The 19,057-nt window shown below is 39.6% G+C and overlaps 3 protein-coding genes across 8 annotated transcripts in view; 1 reads left to right on the top strand and 2 right to left on the bottom strand.

Annotated features, from left to right (window-relative positions):
- The window catches only part of LOC106808042 (unconventional myosin-Ic-like), a 32,982-nt gene extending 27,520 nt beyond the window's left edge, over positions 1 to 5,462 (bottom strand). The window contains exon 1 of one of the 4 annotated variants that reach the window (XM_014810590.1): positions 5,355 to 5,462. The gene's annotated coding sequence lies outside the window, so the exon portion shown is untranslated. Of the gene's footprint in view, positions 1 to 271; positions 289 to 5,209; positions 5,295 to 5,354 lie in introns of those variants that run through there. The other 3 variants (XM_014810594.1, XM_014810592.1, XM_014810593.1) reach the window with 3 other exon arrangements.
- Positions 5,463 to 5,572: 110 nt separating this feature from the next.
- On the top strand, positions 5,573 to 10,020 carry LOC106808043 (G patch domain-containing protein 3-like). 3 transcript variants are annotated; one of them, XM_014810597.1, is made up of 8 exons: positions 5,573 to 6,205; positions 6,850 to 7,084; positions 7,246 to 7,438; positions 7,716 to 7,890; positions 8,253 to 8,334; positions 8,832 to 8,985; positions 9,093 to 9,220; positions 9,650 to 9,774. In XM_014810597.1, exons 1-8 carry the CDS (start codon positions 5,722 to 5,724, stop codon positions 9,687 to 9,689), a joined length of 1,491 nt encoding a protein of 496 aa, XP_014666083.1. In that variant the 5' UTR covers positions 5,573 to 5,721; the 3' UTR covers positions 9,690 to 9,774. The 3 variants fall into 3 exon arrangements, with proteins under 3 accessions (XP_014666083.1, XP_014666082.1, XP_014666084.1); XM_014810596.1 differs by having other exon boundaries at positions 5,576 to 6,205; positions 9,667 to 10,020; XM_014810598.1 differs by having other exon boundaries at positions 5,992 to 6,075; positions 9,667 to 10,020.
- Positions 10,021 to 11,146: 1,126 nt separating this feature from the next.
- On the bottom strand, positions 11,147 to 18,984 carry LOC106808048 (E3 ubiquitin-protein ligase RNF185-like). Its single transcript, XM_014810604.1, has 5 exons — positions 18,644 to 18,984; positions 15,888 to 16,019; positions 15,686 to 15,740; positions 14,477 to 14,597; positions 11,147 to 12,379 (listed from the first exon to the last, which is right to left on the bottom strand). Exons 1-5 carry the CDS (start codon positions 18,796 to 18,798, stop codon positions 12,282 to 12,284), a joined length of 561 nt encoding a protein of 186 aa, XP_014666090.1. The 5' UTR covers positions 18,799 to 18,984; the 3' UTR covers positions 11,147 to 12,281.
- Between the last annotated feature and the right edge of the window lie 73 nt (positions 18,985 to 19,057).

Raw genomic sequence — 19,057 nt, 5'->3', positions numbered from 1 at the left:
CAATAAAGGCATGTGCACTGCCATCAAACTTAATTATATAAACAATAACATCGACTCCGAGTACTATAATCTAAGTATAACCTTCATAATCCTATGTGATGTGCGCAGATATGCAGTCTTGAGGATTCAGGTGGGTTGACCAGATACAGAAGATGTTCAATTAACAATAGTCGCATCCTCATCCCAATGATCACATTATTTTACACACCAGTACAAGCAGAATCCCTCGTTTGTTTTCTAACGACCAAGGAAGTACGCTATAGTTACTTACACTACGAAGGAAGCTCTGTGCTTGTGGGGAGGCTACTGGCCTCACATACGTGATATGTGATACTCGGATATTTGAGTGCCTGGTAGGGGTCTCACTGGGGAATGAGTCAGACTATATTGGCTCGCATCTCCGGCCTGAGTCAGCGCTGCCTAGGTCGATGGTGCGACATTCATTTGTGTTCCCAGATAATTGACGGACACATTATGCACACACACACTAACACACACGCACACGCACACGCATGCACGCACACGCATGCACGCACACACCACACATGCATGCACACGCACGCACGCAGGCATGCGCAAAAACACACAACACGGACTCACATGGCTTAGGTATGGCTCTAAAACCTACACCACGTTGGGCACCAAGTGAAAGCACAGGCTTGGTACGCAGGCTTCCCAAATCTTCGCTCACACGTCAATACACAGAATCCTGAACAACGAGATCAGATCTCCTGCTACTTTCTACCTCCACTATTCACAAATTTCCTTCTGAGCAAAACGGCTAGTTCTTCACCACACGTAAGTCAGCCAATTCTTACTCCCTGTCAAAGCTGTCCGGTCGCTGTGAGTGCACACACACACACACACACACACACACATGTCACAAGGGGGTAAGCGTATACGGCTGGAGGCAGCTGCATGCACACTCACAGTAAGAACTGAAAACCGAAAGAATCTCACGAACGAGCACAACGACCGCTATATCATCACTCCCAACTTTGAAGAGCTGTCGAATGGAATACTTTCTTAGGAGTGAAATAATGCTTCAATTACCATTCTGGTGAGGAGAGCGATGAGCGCGCCTCTTCCAGGAACAAGCAGAAACACTGAGCGCACATCTATGACTAAGAGTACAGCTCTGTGCATAATGACACACGCGTACGCACGCACGCACGCACGCACGCACGCACATACATGCCTACGAGGAGGATATTCCGTACATCATGTCAATAAATCCATAGAGCAGAAACGCGCAGACAACCGGAGAAGCAGACAAGCGGACATTCCAGAGCGCACACGTGCAGAAAAGCATATATCAAATCATTTCAGTTTAAAATAAACTTCAATGATGCAATAAAGAAGATTTAACAATCTAACCAAGTCACATGCCAGACAATAAAATTTGCCAGAAACGTACACGAGAAAATTTTAAATCATACAGAGAGAGTATTCAGATACGAAGATCAAGCCCTAATGACCCATTTTCACAAGATGTCATGCTACTTGGATTCGAGTCTTAAAATGAAAACCACGTTCTACATCTTTATATACGATGGCCTACATTACCATTTGAAGTAGTTTTTGCACCCTCTCGACTCCTCCTCTTTTACTGTCCCCCACTGTGACCCCCTCACTGAGTCTCTATTTCGCCTCTCCTCTCCCTTCCCTTTCGCACCAGGGGTATCTTATTTGCCCAGCATTCTACATCTTTGAACATTATAATATTAACTGTTCAGGGCGTAGCTGCTATTGAAGACAAACACCAGCACTCTCACCAACATGTACCAGTGCCACGACGTAGGCTGCACATTACAGACATGAGCTAACCAACGAAAGACAACTATGAACGTGACTATCTACAAAACGTGAACCCTGAACGTTGATAACTGTTCATGGTGGCACAAACCACTTAAAATAAATCATGTAAGATAATGTTGATCGAATATGATACATATTCCCACAGTGGTCCCACAAGATCTGTGGTTTAGAATCTTTGAACAGATTGTTCATCAGAAAAAAATATAGTTATGTTCACCGATAACCTAGAGCTGGTGAATTGGATGAAGGTCTTTCAAGGTGAAAGTAAATTCTTTCGTTGAAATGAATCTAAGGCAAATTTATGTGACCTTGCTTTCAAGTACTCCTCACTGAACTGGGATAAATAGTACTGAGGGAATGTACCCATTTTTCTATCCGGTTTTGGTTGCAATGAGCAACAAGGATATGGCGTTTTAAATATTTATATACCTAATGTAGGGAGCTGATGATTTTTTTATTATTATAATGAACAGGTATGGTAGCAGCTGCGTATTATTATTTCCATGTCGACCCTCCTACGTATAAGGGCACTGTGTCACACGCGTGTGGTTTACCATCAATGTGCTGGCCTAGTTTCCATACTTTTCTATCTTATCTTGTCCACAACGCGTATTTCATGTCGTACAGACATCAATGAGGATGAATGCCCCAAGCAATAAACTGATAAAGAAACCACAACAAGGAGGGTTGACTAGCCTACGAGCATGTTCGAGATTAGTCGGAACTCAATGTTCTTACATGTATGGGTATAATTGTGTAGAGATCTGTAGTGTACGAGATATGTGGGTGTGAACAGTTTAGCCTTTAGGTGATATACTTGTGTTCATGCATGTGCATGCGAGCATGCATGCATTCGAGGATTGAGGTGTGTACATGATGTAGGCTTGTCTTAAAGGCTCACAATGCGCATCCAAACGCTAATTTCTCCAGTACTAGACTAGCAAATACTTCGTGTCATGCATAATCATACTACCTTATGGCAAAATAAACTCTAGTTCCTCCAATTTCACTGCACGTTGTCTTATAAAAGGTATTTTGAAAATACCTCCAATGTTGTTGAAATTCTCCGATGTTGTTGACAGTTTCCCCAATCTCCAAGCAACCGTGCAGCGGTACCGCGGTACAGCGGTACGGGCGCAGCAAAGATAAAAACATGTGACGTCACGTCACCACTTCGAGGCTATTTTGTTTGGGAAACAGTCGGCGTTTGCGCCAGAATGCCAGTTTTCTCACCTCTTTCTTGTGGGTTTTAAGCAAACGCGCAGTGAAATGGGAGGAACTAGAGTTTATTTTGCCATAAGGTAGTGTGATTATGCATGACACGAAGTATTTGCTATAGTCTAGTACTGGAGAAATTAGCGTTTGGATGCGCATTGTGAGCCTTTAAGTGTAGGTGTAAGATTTGCAAGTATGAAATGCAATGTGTGTAGAGAATACTAAATATGTGTGCGCTTAAACAGTGTACACACGTTTGCATTATTTGCAATTAGTATAAAAGTAGATGATGAGATACTGATACATGCAGTCAACTCTATTTGATGCTACTCAGAATGCTACTCGAAATGCAAGTTCGTCCAAACCGGTAAACACATCTGTTTTTATAGTGCATGCCTGCAGATTGGATATCTCTGACCAATGACAGGGCACATCTCATGAAAAAACATATATATACTATCTAGCTAGAGCTTCACCCAGCACCACTCTAACTGACCATCCAACATGTTAAGTGTCTGGACTCGAAATATTTATACCGCCACGTTTATTGCCCAGGCAGATTTTACCCAGTTCCCCAAATACCTGCTGTATTCAATAAACACGATGCTAGCTTGCATATATACACACAAGCAGCAAGATGAAGCACAGTAAGATCTGCAGCATCTGGAGTTGTATATGCAGAAGTGATGGTTAATGAAATGCTACACCACGCACTAAACTGCTGGCCGCACGGAACATTGCAGCAACTGGATGCCGCCACACACAAAAAACTAGCAGCCACATGGTGAAACTTGAGCAAAAGCAGCAGAGAAGTAAATACACACACGCCACACCTTGCTGAGAACGCCTGTGATTAAAGTGGTCTCAGCTGTAGACAGCAGCAAACTGCAAAAATACACACATCCAGCTTGTGAGAATATTAAGCTTTGGCTAGTAGCTGAGAAATGATAGGATACTTACTGTAAAGTGTAAACACAAATAATGTACAATGTAACAGGGGTAGAAATTAACGGATGCAACACGGGAGTCCAACGGACTCCCTACCCTCAAAAAGAGAGAGTCCGCAGCAAAATGAGGGAGTCTGCAGTCTGAGGTTCAAATTTAAAGATATTAACAATAACGCATGTGCTTATTTTTAAGATTCATGCGGTTGCACGTCTGTCAAATTTTCTTTGGATATTAGCTGAAAAAATACGGTATTTCCACGAGGCCACGCTCTGGAACGAACTAGGTAGTATGGCAGAATTTTCAGGGGGAAATATTTGACTCCGGACTCCCGTTAATTTCGAACCCTGATGTAATATAATAGAATGGAAAATGAAAACAGCTGTACACAATCATATATTGAAAATCACAAACAATGTAAACTGTTATATACCGGTAGGCATTATAATGTTACTTGACATTATCACATGCGCATGCAACTGCTTATTAGAAACAGCTGTTTTTAATTTTCCAAGACGTTACTAGTGGTCAATGTTGCTAAAGTGTGTTTTGGCTTTCACGCAGTTCTAATTAAAGAATTGGCCAGCTTGAATGTTTTTTATTCGTGGATTGGGTTAGTGATGATATAATCTTTTAATAATAACAATGAATGGTCAGGACTGAGCAGTGTTTGAAGCACACAGATTTACCACCTCCTGAGTGCATGAGCTTAGTAGAAGTTCGCTTAAACTTATACTTACATTATCTGTTAACCTCATAACCTGATATTAAAGAACATTATTGATAGTCCAAGAGACAGTAACAAACGAGGAAGGAGAAAGATGTTGGTCAGTTGTGTAGTTAATGAGTCTGACGTCACTGTGCCCATCAAGAATCACTTACTCAATAAAGAAATAAATTTGATTCACATACTCGGCCTGCATGTATTGGAGAATTTTTGAATTTCGAGAATGGGTTGCGTTATTGTATCTAGATTCTAGATGCAGGGTCGTGCCATTTCCTCACGAGCGCACGACTTAATGATTCAATACTCAGTTCCGTTACAAATGCGTGCGTTAACTTGAATGGCAACGCTAATTGCTACGCTTAACGCAAAGTACCGAGCCATTGCCCATGACAATCACATTCACTATAGGCAGTATAGCCTAGGAATAGGATTGTGCCGGCTAACATAAAGATGTATTTAGTACTATTAGTATTAGTATTACCAATTACTATTAGTATTACATACGTCTCTCATTGATCGCACAACTAACGATTTCGTGGTGCTCGCCAATGCCCCAGTGATGGTGTTTTATCAAAGAACATTCCACGTAGCATAGAGCTCCAAACCAGTAAACCGTTACGCGATAATTATTATGGAAAATATCACCTACCGCTAAATGACAAGTTCTCCTCAGTTGAATAAGCCGACTGGCTGTGGCTGGGAGACGAGTGAGTCATTTGTTTTTGTTGCGGGTGTTCCGCTTTTTGGGTGAGCCTATTCGCGGTAGCGGGTAATAGTGCAAGGGGTGCGAGTATAAAGCCAGAGATTATTGCCCGCAGAATGTCGGTCTGTTCTTAGGTGTACTCAATATATACAAGTTTTTAATTATTTGTGATCATGTTACGCTTTCTTCTTATGTATTATGACAAATATATCGTTGTTAACGATGCAGTATTGCCCAAATATGTGAGCACACACCACCGATCGACCCGATAGGCGATACGACGTCAGTTCCTGGTAGTTGTCGTTGGTCCAAGATGTCTGCCCCCATCGAAACTAATGCATCGCTTGTTTTATGTATTATTGGGAATATTCCTCCTTATTATAGATCGTCCGATCTAAGAAATTACTTTTCTCAATTTATAGAATCTGGAGGTTTTAATTGTTTTCACTTTCGGCATCGACCAGAAACGAAACAGTTAAAAAACGTTCCGGAATCTTCAGTCTCAGACTCTGTACTCACTGTGACTGTAGCAAACGTTGCAAGATCAACAGTTACTGCTAGTGCAAGTACTACTACTACTAGTAGTGGGACGCAATCCTGTACAACAGAAGGCGAAGGAAGTAAATCGCGGCTCAGTGACAGTGTAATGAATACAACATGCTGTGTGGTACGGCTAGCGAATGAAAATGTAGAAAAGCTTATAAAGATGTACCACAGAAAACACTGGCTTGACAAGGAAGGAAACATGATCCAGTCAAAATGTTTTATAGCAAAGCTAAGAACATCATCAGATAATGGTATTCACGAAATGATAGCCTACTTAGTATATAAATAACAATTAATGCAGACAAATCTGGTTATTACAACCACTCTATGGGAATACCTAAATTGACCTTTATCATTTACAGACAGGTACCTGGTACAGGTACGTGGCTTTTCTATGGGCCTTTTGCTTTTATTAATAGCTTGGTTTCTGTTTCTGTTGTAGTACGTTGCAGTATCCAAATTTGGCATCGAGGCAACGGGCTATAACTAGCCATGAGGTGTGACCTAGCTTGGGTAAAGCCAGGTAGTCAGCTTTTTAGCCAAATGGCACTGAGGGTGGTCACAGCCAGAGTTCCTTTGCACCCTCAGTGGTTCTTTTACGTCCCTATTGGCTAGCATTTCTGGAGACGGGACCGCCATTTTACGTGGTCATCCGAGCCACGGGAGATTCAGTCTCCAATGTTGAGAGCCAGGTTTTTACACCTTGAGAAAATTCATTACCCCGGCCGGGGTTTGAACTCACAGCATTTGGTGGACAGTGCACGATGCCTACCACTGAGCCACAGAGTCTCTCGTTGTTAACCTTTGTTATTTCTGTATGCTCCAGAGCTTTCAGGCAGTAATTCTTCTGATATAGGATCATCTTCAACTTATAACTAATGTTTTCTGTTCACAGATACAGGTACTGCAAGTTCCAAGTACGTGACCAGGAAAGAACAGCGACAGATTGACCCAGATCGGGAACAGCTGACCGATGTAAACATAAGGCAACTTGCTGAGCTTCACCCCCCACCCGTGATGCCACAGGGCAACGTGGGAACACCTGTAACATATTTCCTGGAGCAGATAAGGTTGTGCAGAATGCCAGGGCATCTCATTAAACAGTTGGGATTGCAGTTTCCAAAGTCAAGGTAATAAACTGGCATAATCTTGACCATGTGTGAATCAACTGTGTTTGGTTCCTCATAGTTTTTTTTAATCAAATGTAAAATAGGGAATTTATTAGGTGGCAAAAGGCATTTAATGACTTGTCAGAGCACAAGCTCACATTTGAAATACTCTTATTTTGCAGATCAAATCGCCGCTATGGGAATGTGCCATGTGATTACGGTGGGGAAACCTACTCAAGATTAGATACTGAGGAAGATGAAGTCATTACAGCTTCAGGGATGCAGCTGAGCGATGTGTATTTAAAGACACAAATGCCCTCGGAAACCAGGAAGGATGACAACAACAGCATCAGCAACGACACAGATTCTGGAGAGGTAATTAAGTGTTCAGATGACATGTATCCATTCGTACAGCAGCATTTCCAAAGGCAGAATTAAATTATTAGAACTCTTCTTAGGAAATCTTCTGAGTAAGCGATATCTACACTGTGCAGTGTTACAATTATATATCGTTATGTTAGACCAATCGCAGGGGAACTACTGTCTTGGCCAAGTACAATTTAGATACTATAATCAATGTGATTCAGGTTAACAGCATCTATAACTGAAAGAAACAAATAATAATGTGCTTGGCCATGTTCCGCTTTTCTAGGATGACGACACAGGTGAGGAATGGGATAGGTACGAATCCTTCCACAATGATGTCACCTCGCAGGATCGCACAAAGGAAAGACTTTATGAAGAAGAAATGGAGGTGACCTGGGAAAAGGGTGGGCCAGGTCTTGTCTGGCATACAGATGCAGCATACTGGGACCAATTGGAAGGAGGTGAAACCGCTTGTGCCCATTTTAACTGTCTTAGCAGTATTTTAGACAGATCGTGTTACTTTGATCAGATCACTTATTGTTGATGTGTAAACCCCACTCATATTGTGTCATGTGAGCTGTAAACTTATAGTGCTACAGACACCTGTACATTATAACCTTAGCTCACAGTGATACACACATTTTTTTAGGTTTAATTACCCTTGCTGCATTCACACAGGGGCATTCTAACACCTAATACTATCAGGAGTGTATCAATACTTTTGTGTTTGATACACTCCTGATACTATGTAGCATTGTAATTGTTCTGATAGCCAGCACTGTGACAGTTAAATTAAAATCTTTTGTAATATCCTTACGATTAGATTTCGATGAGAGAACAGCTGATGAGTGGGACGTTGACATGTCTGTGTGGTATGAGCCTCTTGGTGGAGATAAGGACAGCAGGTAGGTGTTCCCCCTGTGGCCATTTTCACCACCCTAACCTTTGCCAAATAATAACGTCTGTAGAGATATTTTTGAGTTGGCGAACATGGCTATCAAAACTGAATCACTCTATCAATTCTGATTGCAACATCTAAAATACGATGTGATTTTGCCTGAAACATGACCAAACGTGGGCAGCAAGTGGGTCTATAGGGAAGAGCTATAAGCTTTTTTGGGTAAGACACCGAACAGCAGACAACAATTTTAAAGCCTCTAGTGAATACTAAATTTGGGAAGCAGTATGTAAAATGGAGGATTAAAATGTTCATGACTGCTTTGTTTTTTTTACTCATTTGCCGTAATCGATTCGGGTAGTAGGGAATAACCTTGAGGAACCAACCTGCTGGATCTGCCGTTACCGCAGTAAATAGCACTATTGCACATAATTTGGTATATATCTGGTCCTAACAAAAAACAGTAAAGCAACTTTTTGAAATCGTCCTGTGCCAATCTTTCAGGGATTTCGTCCAGATGAGGAGAGAGCAGAGACGAAGAGCTGGGATAGAAGCTACTGATATGTTTACTGCTGGATTCGGAGACCGAAAGAAAAGGAAGAAAGTTCTTGATCCAGAAGAGAGCCAAAAAATTGGAAAGTTTGAGAAATATACTAAGGTTAGTATTTGCAATCAGTCTACTAGTTCTTTGTCATGGAATATTATGTGACACTTATATAAGATCATTGCATCTAGATAGTGTATATTTTTATAATGGCCTTTCAGGGGTTTGGTAGAAAAATCATGGAGCATCATGGATGGAAGGAGGGTCAGGGACTTGGAAAGATGAAATCAGGTATTTCTGAAGCTGTGGAGTTGGATGGACAGGCTGGGAAATCCAAAATTGGATTTGGGTATGTATTTTTGATGTATTCATGGTGATAGTGATTTTGAATTATAGTTTCTAACTTTTCAGACCTAGAGCTTATAATCAAAGTAAATTGTATTGATCTGCAGCTATCATTTAACTGTAAAAGATTAGTATTATAACATGTATAATTTTTAAAGCTTAATGTAAAGTCTAAAATATTACGATCTTTTATCATTTAAATGGTTAAAAATTACCAATGCTCAGTATTGTCACAGGAAAATGAAAATCTAAGAACAACACAGGCATCATCTCTTAAATGTAAACAAACTCTAATCAACACATCATGTTGAAATCAAGTATTTATTAACTTCCAATTAATTTTAAGCAATGGAAATTTATGTGTTGGATAATTAAAAATTGTCAAGCAGCGCTAATGTTCTCCTTTATTATATATGTAAATACCTATATATAGTATAATTTACAACACAGCTACCATGGCGAGAGGTTGGTAAGTAGTGATGGGCCCAGAGTTCAGCAAGGGCAGCGTCAAGCCATAATCTCTACAGCATATGATCGGCCAGGGATGGACGACCCGCCTGAACCCCTGCTGCGTTCTGGAGAGCCTACATTCATGAAATGGAGAGACGAGATGACGTTTGTGAAGCCAAAGGACAGCAGCAGCAGTTGATACTTCAACGTCGAGATGCAATTGCATGCATTGCATTCACAAGTGCCAAGTTTAGCTGACAAAATGATTTGACTCTAGCATTTGTAAATATTTGTATTTTTATTGTATTTTTGTTTAATCTTAAAGGAACAGTAGCCTCTAGGTTCTAGGGTTATTTTCAGCTAATTTAGGTTATAATTGCGCTACATAAAAAGTTTCATGGTTCAATCACCATTAGAAATATTTTTTTTAAATGTTTTAAAACTAACGACTACAGTTTGCTTACAACGACGGTGGCGCCACTCAAAGCGCACGATCTGAGAAGTTGCGCAAAACCACTTTCCAGCCAAGGGCTACAGACCGAGGGTATTTCTTATTTATTCATTTAAAAGCAAAAGGATTGTAATATCTTATAAACGACATATAGTTTCAGTTATAATATGGATAAATTTGCCCTAAAATGAATATCGTTCGGTTAAATAGCATTTAGGTATAAATATAATTGCACTTTTGTGATTAGCCCTCGGTCATTTACCTGCAAAATAAAAATGCAAATACGCAACTTTTTCAGGGTGGCAGCACGGTCGCGGGTGTCATGGCGCCGTTCAAATTTCGTAGCGTTGATGTGTAAATAATTAATTAAGTATCTGGTGACAAATACATGTGGGTATAGATGATTTGTTATACAGTAAGTACAGTTGTATGCAGTAAAATCCTAGAGGCTACTGTCCCTTTAAAGTTTTAACAATTTTGTAAAAAGTGAGTTGCATTTAATGATCTTAACTATGTATGCTTGTTATATACTCATATAATAGTGTTTTATCCAAGTTTTTGGCATATCCAAGTCCTCTATCATTTGTAAATATTTGTGAATTTAAAAAAATGATTGTTTGCCATGTCTATGTATATTTTTCTGTGTGTCATGTGTAGTGCATGGGTGTTAACTGTCTGTCTGTAGACAGACGTCCATCTTAAGAAAAATTGGGACCTTTTTTAATGAATTTTAAATTAAATTAATAAAAAAATTTTTTTTAAGTGAGTTGCATCTAATGATCTTAACTATGTATGCTTGTTATATATTCTTGTATAAGTGTTTTATCCAAGCTTTTATGTTACAGATTAAATAGACTGTAGCATTTACTAATTTCTATCTTATCAAGAAATGTCATCAAATGCATGTTATATTGCACAGAATCCATCCCACTGGACCCAATTTTTTCAGTCCCAACTTTTTTTGTTAACACCCATGGTAGTGTATAATAAACTGCAGTAAAACCATAAATAACTTCTTGTAAACATATATTCGTGTACAATAACTCAATGTCTTCTTAGCACTAGAACTTTATTATTAACAATTACATTCATTCAACATGCCTTCAATATATAATATATTACATATTTTAAAATACCAAGAGCAATTTACATACCATTTTTAGTAAACATCTTGATAATATTTCATATATCTCGAATTTTTTACAGCTACAGAAATCTTGCCCTCAATGTTCTGTTTCACATCCCAATATTATCAGGCTATTATTATATATATATAGGTATTATAAGCTCTTGATATTATTTTACTGTATCAACGTATTAATTATTCTTGTGCAGAAATGAAACTGGCAGGCTACTGCACAACGACTACCACATCTTAGAAGACATGGTCTCAGAAATACAGCAGCATGAGTTTTGTTCAGTTGTAGTTGAAAATTTCAACTGATAGACGATACACGGTCATGTCATTATAATATTATAATAAACATGCATTTTGTGAGTCATGACATGCATGTATTAGTCTATGCACCGTGTACAAATACCTTACAGTTCATCTCCACAATTGATTACCTGCACCTTTAATGTCCATATTCTGGTTTAAAAAATGAATAAAATACATTTAACCCATAGGGTAATGCTGGACACATATATGCTAGATTGGAGTGACTGCTTAGATATATTCTGGGTGATGCAAAATGCATAAATTCGGCACCTCCTATAGTAGAACACTGCTACACTATAATTTAGTAGTCAGTACTAAAGTTATATAAGGCTGCATTGTGTACACTAGCAAAACCATGCTATTCCTACCTGTGTACTATATTTTTACTGTAACACTAACTGCCATTACAGACAAACCACACAAGTAACCCAAACATAAATCTCACAGCTAGCAGCTTTTAAAGAAAATCTGTAAATCAGCCCTCGCTCAGTCTTCAGCATGGCATACGTGCATTGTGGTGATCATGTCCGTCTGCAGCGATGACTTGAGGTCCTTGACTTCATGTAAGTAGTGACACACAATTTGGAACATCCACTGCGCAGAACAACTTCATATAGTTTGGTTTATGTGGCACCCGTTCAAACATGACTGCTGAGTCGGGAAACGCGGATAGGTCTGTTTTTGATTTCACAGCAAGAACTGGAGGGTCTCACTGGGCATCTGTCACGCAACCAGCAACCAGAAGATAAATAGAATAGCTACCCAGAGAAACAGCTTCGACAGAAACTGCTCCTCTTCGAACTGGGGTGTCCCTGGTTGTGCTGAAAAAAGAAAAATTTAGATTTAAAACAAGTAAATCTTTAAATACATGTAGAAATAAAATATTCAGCATAGTTGCATCTCGTATGTCAATAGTAATTGGTTCCACAAATCGTCTTTTTAGCAGGAAGAATTGATAAAGATCAAACATCAAATAAAGTAATATTAGTAAATAGAGCCGCAAACGACTATTCAGCTGCGGTTCATCCCCCAATCTGCTTTTGAACATCTGCACCTTAGAGCAATTGGCCTTTTGATCTTTAACCTTGATTTTGCATCTTCTCATCAGCACTATATTTACACATATGTGACCCGCTCCAGCATAATACGGACTAAGTCGCAAGTCATTGTTTTGAATAATGAGCACGCACACATGTCAATTCTGAAAATGGCCTACCTGGACAAAAATGAGATTTTTACAAAAATAAGTTCCTAAGTGCATATTTAATCCGGATATTTAGGTTCAGATATCTCTAAATTATTATGGTCATTTTTAATTTTAAAAAAATAAAAAAAATAAAATTTTTTTTGAAGGGCCCCTGACCGCTCATCCCCGACTGGGCACCATACCCGGAACGCTTTATCTCAAAAGCTGCATATTCCGGAATAAGTCGGTTTCCGATCTTCAAATTGCTGTAGATCGGTCAATTCTTTAGATATAGCCAAATATTATATATAATTTTAAAGGTAATTAAATGATCTATTCAGATATGCACATAACTCAATTTGTAGAATTTCCTACTTAATCCTGGTTTTGCTGGAGCGGGTCACATATACTATGCCCAGGCTCTTAATGCATGTAAGGTCCCACATGCCTTCAAAGCTTAAGCTAATTTGCGACATCCAATAAATCCTCAAGATGTTATTATGCCTTAATTGCCTAATTGACATGCCCTAACTTCTAGCTGTGTTCTCTTTTGACAATCCTAACGCAGTCATGGTGAGTTTACACAACTTGATAAATGCATCTCCGAACTAATTGAGTTTACCTGTGTGCTAGAGCTGCTTATGACATGCTTAATTGACTTAATTTGGTAAAACCGCCTCCTGGGGTCTCCCCAGGTAACATTGTGAAAAAGAACTGACATAAATACTGTTATCACTTCTAATGACACGGACAGCAAGCAATGTCTTGTCGGAAGCATGGTAGTACAGCAAGCACGGATATTGCAAATGTATTGTCAATGTATATATACAATCAAGAGTACATAATAGAGAAGAGTATGACACCGTTTTAACAGCGTTTTGCATAGTTTTCAACTTGTAAATATTCTATCAATATGTGAATAAATATATTCAAACTTTACCTTGTTTTCGTCTATGATTCTCCCTTAATCATATGACACCACCAATTTACCTGAAAATCGTATACATGTTATCTTCAAAAAAGTTCTTTGAATACGACACGGTTTCACACAGTTTTCACAAATGAGCGCATGTTTTCGGCGCAAGTTTATTATGGGATTAGTGTTCTATTGTCTATGACGGAACGCTGGGGGTGCTGGGGAGATTAGGCATCGAATTGTATTCAGCGTGTAGCGTTTCCAGCGTGCTAAAAATAAATGTGTGCTCACGACGAGCTAGCAGCTGATTTGAGCTGTGTTGCCATCGTGTTCCTGATGATAAGGAAGAGAAACAAGTGCTGTTACTGTTCTTACCTAATATCCACAACAGCCCCCAGCGTCCCGTAGTTACAACCTGGTGCTGCCGCCGCATATCAACATGAGCCGAATACATGTGCTCATTTGTGAAAACTGTGTGAAACGTGTCATATTCAAAGAACTTTTTTGAAGAACACATACGATTTTCAGGTAAATTGGTGGTGTCATATGATTAAGGGAGAATCATAGACAAAAACAAGGTAAAGTTTGAATATATTTATTCACATATTGATAGAATATTTACAAGTTGAAAACTATGCAAAACGCTGTTAAAACGGTGTCATACTCTTCTCTATTAGGTACTCTTGATACAATCTCTCCTTGCCCCTTGGTTACATCACGCCTTGCTAGGCATTCAAGTGTCGTGTTTTCTTTCGTAGAGTAGTGTGTATCCGACTTGGTTTGTTTTGAAATTCCACTGAAATATGCTCTACTTACCACCAGGTAGCCGTGGGCCTCCTAGATTCACTGTTGATGCAAATAAGCCAAAGGGAAAGGCACCAATTCCAAATGACATTTGAAATCCTCCATCTCCTCCCCAGTTGAAACTCTGAAATGGCTGAACAAGATCAAACATATTAAAATTGATTTTTTCTTTGTTTTCAAGTCTTCGAATAATCTTATAACAAACTAGAAAGGGCAGTTGTCGCCAACTACATGTATCCCCCGTGATCTAGTATGAATGAAATATCTCTGTAAGGACGTAGAAGGTAGGTAAAGTTAAGTAAGTCACAAAGACAAAGGTTTGTTACACAACTCATCTGCCTGAGATACATGTGCAAGTATGTTAAAATTGGTTGCCTTAGGGGTTTTGGTACGCGACACACCTTCTCCCCAAGATGTGTAAATATACGAAGTTTGCTCACGCTAGGTCAATTAGGGACCGAGTTATAGAGCAGAAGGGAAATATGATGAAGGTCAAGGTCAATGTCAAATAAAAGTTGCAGTAATCTGGTTTCGGTACGCGACACACCTTCTCCCCAAGATGTGTAAGTATACCAAGTTTGGTATCGCTAAGCCAATTAGAGGCCGAGTTATAGAGCGGAAGGGAAATATGATAAAGGTCAAGGTAAAGGTCAAATAAAGGTCATAGTGACCTGGTTTCGGTACGCTGCGCACCTTCTCCCCAAGATGTGTAAGTAGACCATGTTTGGTCACGCTAGGTCAATTAGGCGTCGAGTTATAGAGCAGAAGGGAAAGTGTCTGCGACGGCGACTGGACAGACATGAAACCATAGTATCCCCGCCGACTTCGTCGTGGGGGATACAATAATGAAAACGACGCAGCCAATAATATAAATATGTAGAAAAATACAGTCTAACCTATTAGTGGATATACTACCAATTACACAAACTTGATAATCACTAAGAATTTAGGCTGTTGTGATTTACAAAACAGAAATTTAAAAGGAGAATTCTGGCAATATCTCTTTCCTCACACTTTAACTTTACTACAGACACGTGCTATTTCACATGAAATTCTTCAAAAGACGTGAAAAAATCATCAAGACAAGATGTGGACATGTTGATTTAATAGGTCCAGCTAAAATCAATACACAATCAATCACCAAATGGTACTGTATATTATTATTGCCCAATTGATAGTTTCGCTAGTAGAAGTTAGCCATCATCAACTTCATTTGCTTACCCCATTATTTTCAGGCTCAGTTCTCTGACCTTGTGGCCGTGGTGGGACTTTGGTCCTGAAACATATAGATCCCTGTTTTTGACAACCCTAAAATATTCTATCAAATATAACCTGATTTCATGCATAGTAAAACTGCTTGAAATTTACATTAACACTGAGGTTAACTGAATGTAATAACTAATGTTTAATATCACTGACTAACCTAGGGTCCTCTTGCTTCGCATTTCCTCTTCCATAGAGGGGTACAACCTTCTCTTTGCTAATTCCTGCTTTGCAAACTGGGCATGTTTGCCGATTTGGTCTCGTTTCCAACCACTGATGTAGACATGGCCAACTGCAATGTGGGAGTCAGATTTTAGATCATATAAATCATGAATATCAAATTAGAAAATTTGAAAGCTGTCACGTGTAAGTAAAATTTAGTTTAAATTAGACAGAATAGAGTAATTTATGTCCTTAGCAATGCAACATTAGATAATGTAGAGTGTAACATGCTCAGTTGGAATTGGTCTGAAGCTGGGTTTACACTACCGACTTTGTGTTGGCGAATTGGACCAACTTCCCAACTATACAACCGACAATCGGCAGTGTAAACACAAAAGTTGGGCGACCAACCAATCGATAGCAACTAGTTGGCAGGTTAGACCATGTTTTATTTTTGCCAACTTGGAGTTGCCGAATTGCGAAATTGGTCCAACTCGCCATTTCGCGAACATAAAGTCGGTAGTGTAAACCCAGCTTTATATAAAGCACACGAGAAAATAATTACCGTAACAGATTTTATGTACTTTTCTAAATTAGTTCCCCGCTGTACTAAATATATGCAAGTCTATTGAGCCCAGGGGGCTGGGGGGCTGGGTGGGCCACACACTGCGGAAGGAAACGACTGACATAACATGCATGGCGCTGAGCTGGAACCCGCAAGGAAGACATTGGGTAGAAATGCCTAAAGCAACCTGGAAGCGAGATTCGGAGGTGGAACTCAAGAAGAAAGGTTACACCTGGAGGGAAATGGAGCGGAAGGTGACCAACCGAGGAACATGGAGGGAGTTCACAACCTGTGTCTTAGGAGACTGAAGGGTTACAGAGAAAGAGATTGTGCCCATAGTATCTAGAGCTATTTAGCACAAATTTCTAGGACACAATTCATTGATCGGCTCCATCTAACTTTGTAACCACATTACATAAATCATTATTATTGTAGCGTTTTGCAACATGACCCTATCCCTGAACCATAAGCCTAACCTAACCCCGTCATTAAAAATTGTACATCTAAAGTAGAATTGAACGAATACTGTATAACCTTTAACTAAACTGCTACATTAAATGTTAGAATTAGTGTCCCAATCCTAGTTTAGGTAACATGCTAAAACACATTTGCGGCGTCCCAAACTATCCTTGATCCAAATTAGCTAGTGTTATGGTTAAGGTTACTTAGGTTTTAAAACTGAGGAAATTAATTGGAAATGTATTCTCACTTGGGAAAGTGAAGACCCCTAAAAATCAGTACCTGGCCTGAACCTAGCTCATTTGTCAGCAGTGAATCCCAAGAAAAACCAGAGCAGCAAATGTGGCAAGCTGTAGTATTAAAATGCGGGCCACCACATTACAGTACAGAGTGAATTTGTACCAAGATGTCAATTAGAACACCCACCATGTAATAATGAATAATTATGACAAGTGAGTACCCTATGTTCAAACCATTTTATTCAACTTCAAAGAAACAGTCCTACCCACCTTCGCTATTTCTCTAAGTTTGAAGTTAATATTGATAATCAAATTCACGTTTCTTTCGTTGGCTAGTGTGTCACGCCTAGATATAATAATGTAACCCAAACCCAGGAGGATAGGGTTACAAAGCGTCCGTATGGTTTTGTGCGGAGGAACGCCTGAGTGAATCACTCAGGGCAGTTTGCTGGTGCGTTTTCAGAGACTAGAACTTCCAAACTGGGTTTATTCTAAACACGAACCTTTCTCCGCTATCCGGGAACTTACTATGTATCGCAATACTCTGTATTAAACTAATATAACCTGTTACAAAAATTCGAAGTGACGAGCGGCGGATATTTCGAGCGCCATTTCTGTTGACCTGTGACGTACACATTCCCAATGCGCATAGCGATCGGCAAACGCAGCGCCCTCCAATTGGTCGGTGAATCCGCTCTTCAAACCGAAGTACGTCACAGGTCAACAGAAATGCGCTCAGTATATTCGCCGCTCGTCACTTCGAATTTTTGTAACAGGTTATATTAGTTTAATACAGAGTATTGTGATACATAGTAAGTTCCCGGATAGCAGAGAAAGGTTCGTGTTTAGAATAAACCCAGTTTGGAAGTTCTAGTCTCTGAAAACGCACTAGCAAACCGCCCTGAGTGATTCACTCAGGCGTTCCTCCGCACAAAACCATACGGACGCTTTGTAACCCTATCCTCCTGGGTTTGGGTTACATTATTGTATCTATGTCACGCCATGCAGGCACACTACCTAATAAATTACGCTACTTGACGACTCCTGACGAACTTAATATACAAAGTTACAAGTCAATGAAAAAGACGGAGGCCAGCCTTCAGACATGTAAATTGTAATGATGCATTTGTATTTGTTGTGCACTTGTGAGTTGTGGAATGTTGGGCCCAAGGATAGAGAACATGGGTCCCAATAAAACCAATGTGCCTAAACCTAACCCAAACCCTAATTCTAACCCTAATCCTAACCCTAATCCTAACTCTAACCATAACCCTAACCTATTATATTGATGTAATATTATATTTATATTGATGTAAATTACATTGGTTTTATTGGGACCCATGTTCTCTAATCTCTATCCTTGAACCGAATGTTGAGGTGCCAGGTGGTTAGGTAGATTGTGTGCATGATGTATCATGTAACACACTACCCTTTGGTTTAGTTAGTGGGTCCCATGGCGTACGACGCCTACTAGTAGCAATTAGTACATACCAAAATAAGTGCCCGCACATGCTAACTACAGCATCGTGTGCTGTATCTAGACATATGTTACACTCGAATGTGCCATCTTGACTGGGATTAGACTTGTTCGCATCTTCCGGGTCGTCTCCCTCTTTCTGTCCTTCAGATTCGGATGTACTAGCCATATTATAATATATCACCGGTTCTCACGCAAGTGCGTTGATTACAGTTTTTACAGACTTGAAATATGATCGCAATATCGCTATTTTTCTCCAGAAATACGTGAAGTCATGAACTGACGAAATTGTTTGTAATCATTTTGAGTCGGAAGACTGTACCGAGGGCGAGACGTATCGTACAATATCGTGCGCTTCGATTGCATAAATATCATAAATAGCATCCGTAATTTTAATTAGAAATTTATTAAAGTATATGCCAAACTAA

Source organism: Priapulus caudatus, unplaced genomic scaffold, assembly GCF_000485595.1.
Source record: "Priapulus caudatus unplaced genomic scaffold, Priapulus_caudatus-5.0.1 Scaffold250, whole genome shotgun sequence".
NCBI lineage: Eukaryota > Metazoa > Priapulida > Priapulimorpha > Priapulimorphida > Priapulidae > Priapulus > Priapulus caudatus.
Note: the sequence above shows the minus strand (reverse complement) of the source record. Positions and strands in the feature narration are given on the sequence as shown.

What these genes read in the sequence shown, in the direction of transcription:
- LOC106808048 (XM_014810604.1), bottom strand. Translation starts at nt 18,798, where the DNA reads ATGGCTAGTACATCCGAATCTGAAGGACAGAAAGAGGGAGACGACCCG. An exon ending in ATGTGCGGGCACTTATTTTG is followed by an intron (nt 16,020 to 18,643) that starts GTATGTACTAAT and finishes CCCACATTGCAG; the next exon opens with TTGGCCATGTCTACATCAGT. An exon ending in AGGCCCACGGCTACCTGGTG is followed by an intron (nt 12,380 to 14,476) that starts GTAAGTAGAGCA and finishes TTCTTTTTTCAG; the next exon opens with CACAACCAGGGACACCCCAG.
- LOC106808043 (XM_014810596.1), top strand. Translation starts at nt 5,722, where the DNA reads ATGTCTGCCCCCATCGAAACTAATGCATCGCTTGTTTTATGTATTATT. An exon ending in AAGAACATCATCAGATAATG is followed by an intron (nt 6,206 to 6,849) that starts GTATTCACGAAA and finishes TTCTGTTCACAG; the next exon opens with ATACAGGTACTGCAAGTTCC. An exon ending in AAATCCAAAATTGGATTTGG is followed by an intron (nt 9,221 to 9,666) that starts GTATGTATTTTT and finishes TTTACAACACAG; the next exon opens with CTACCATGGCGAGAGGTTGG.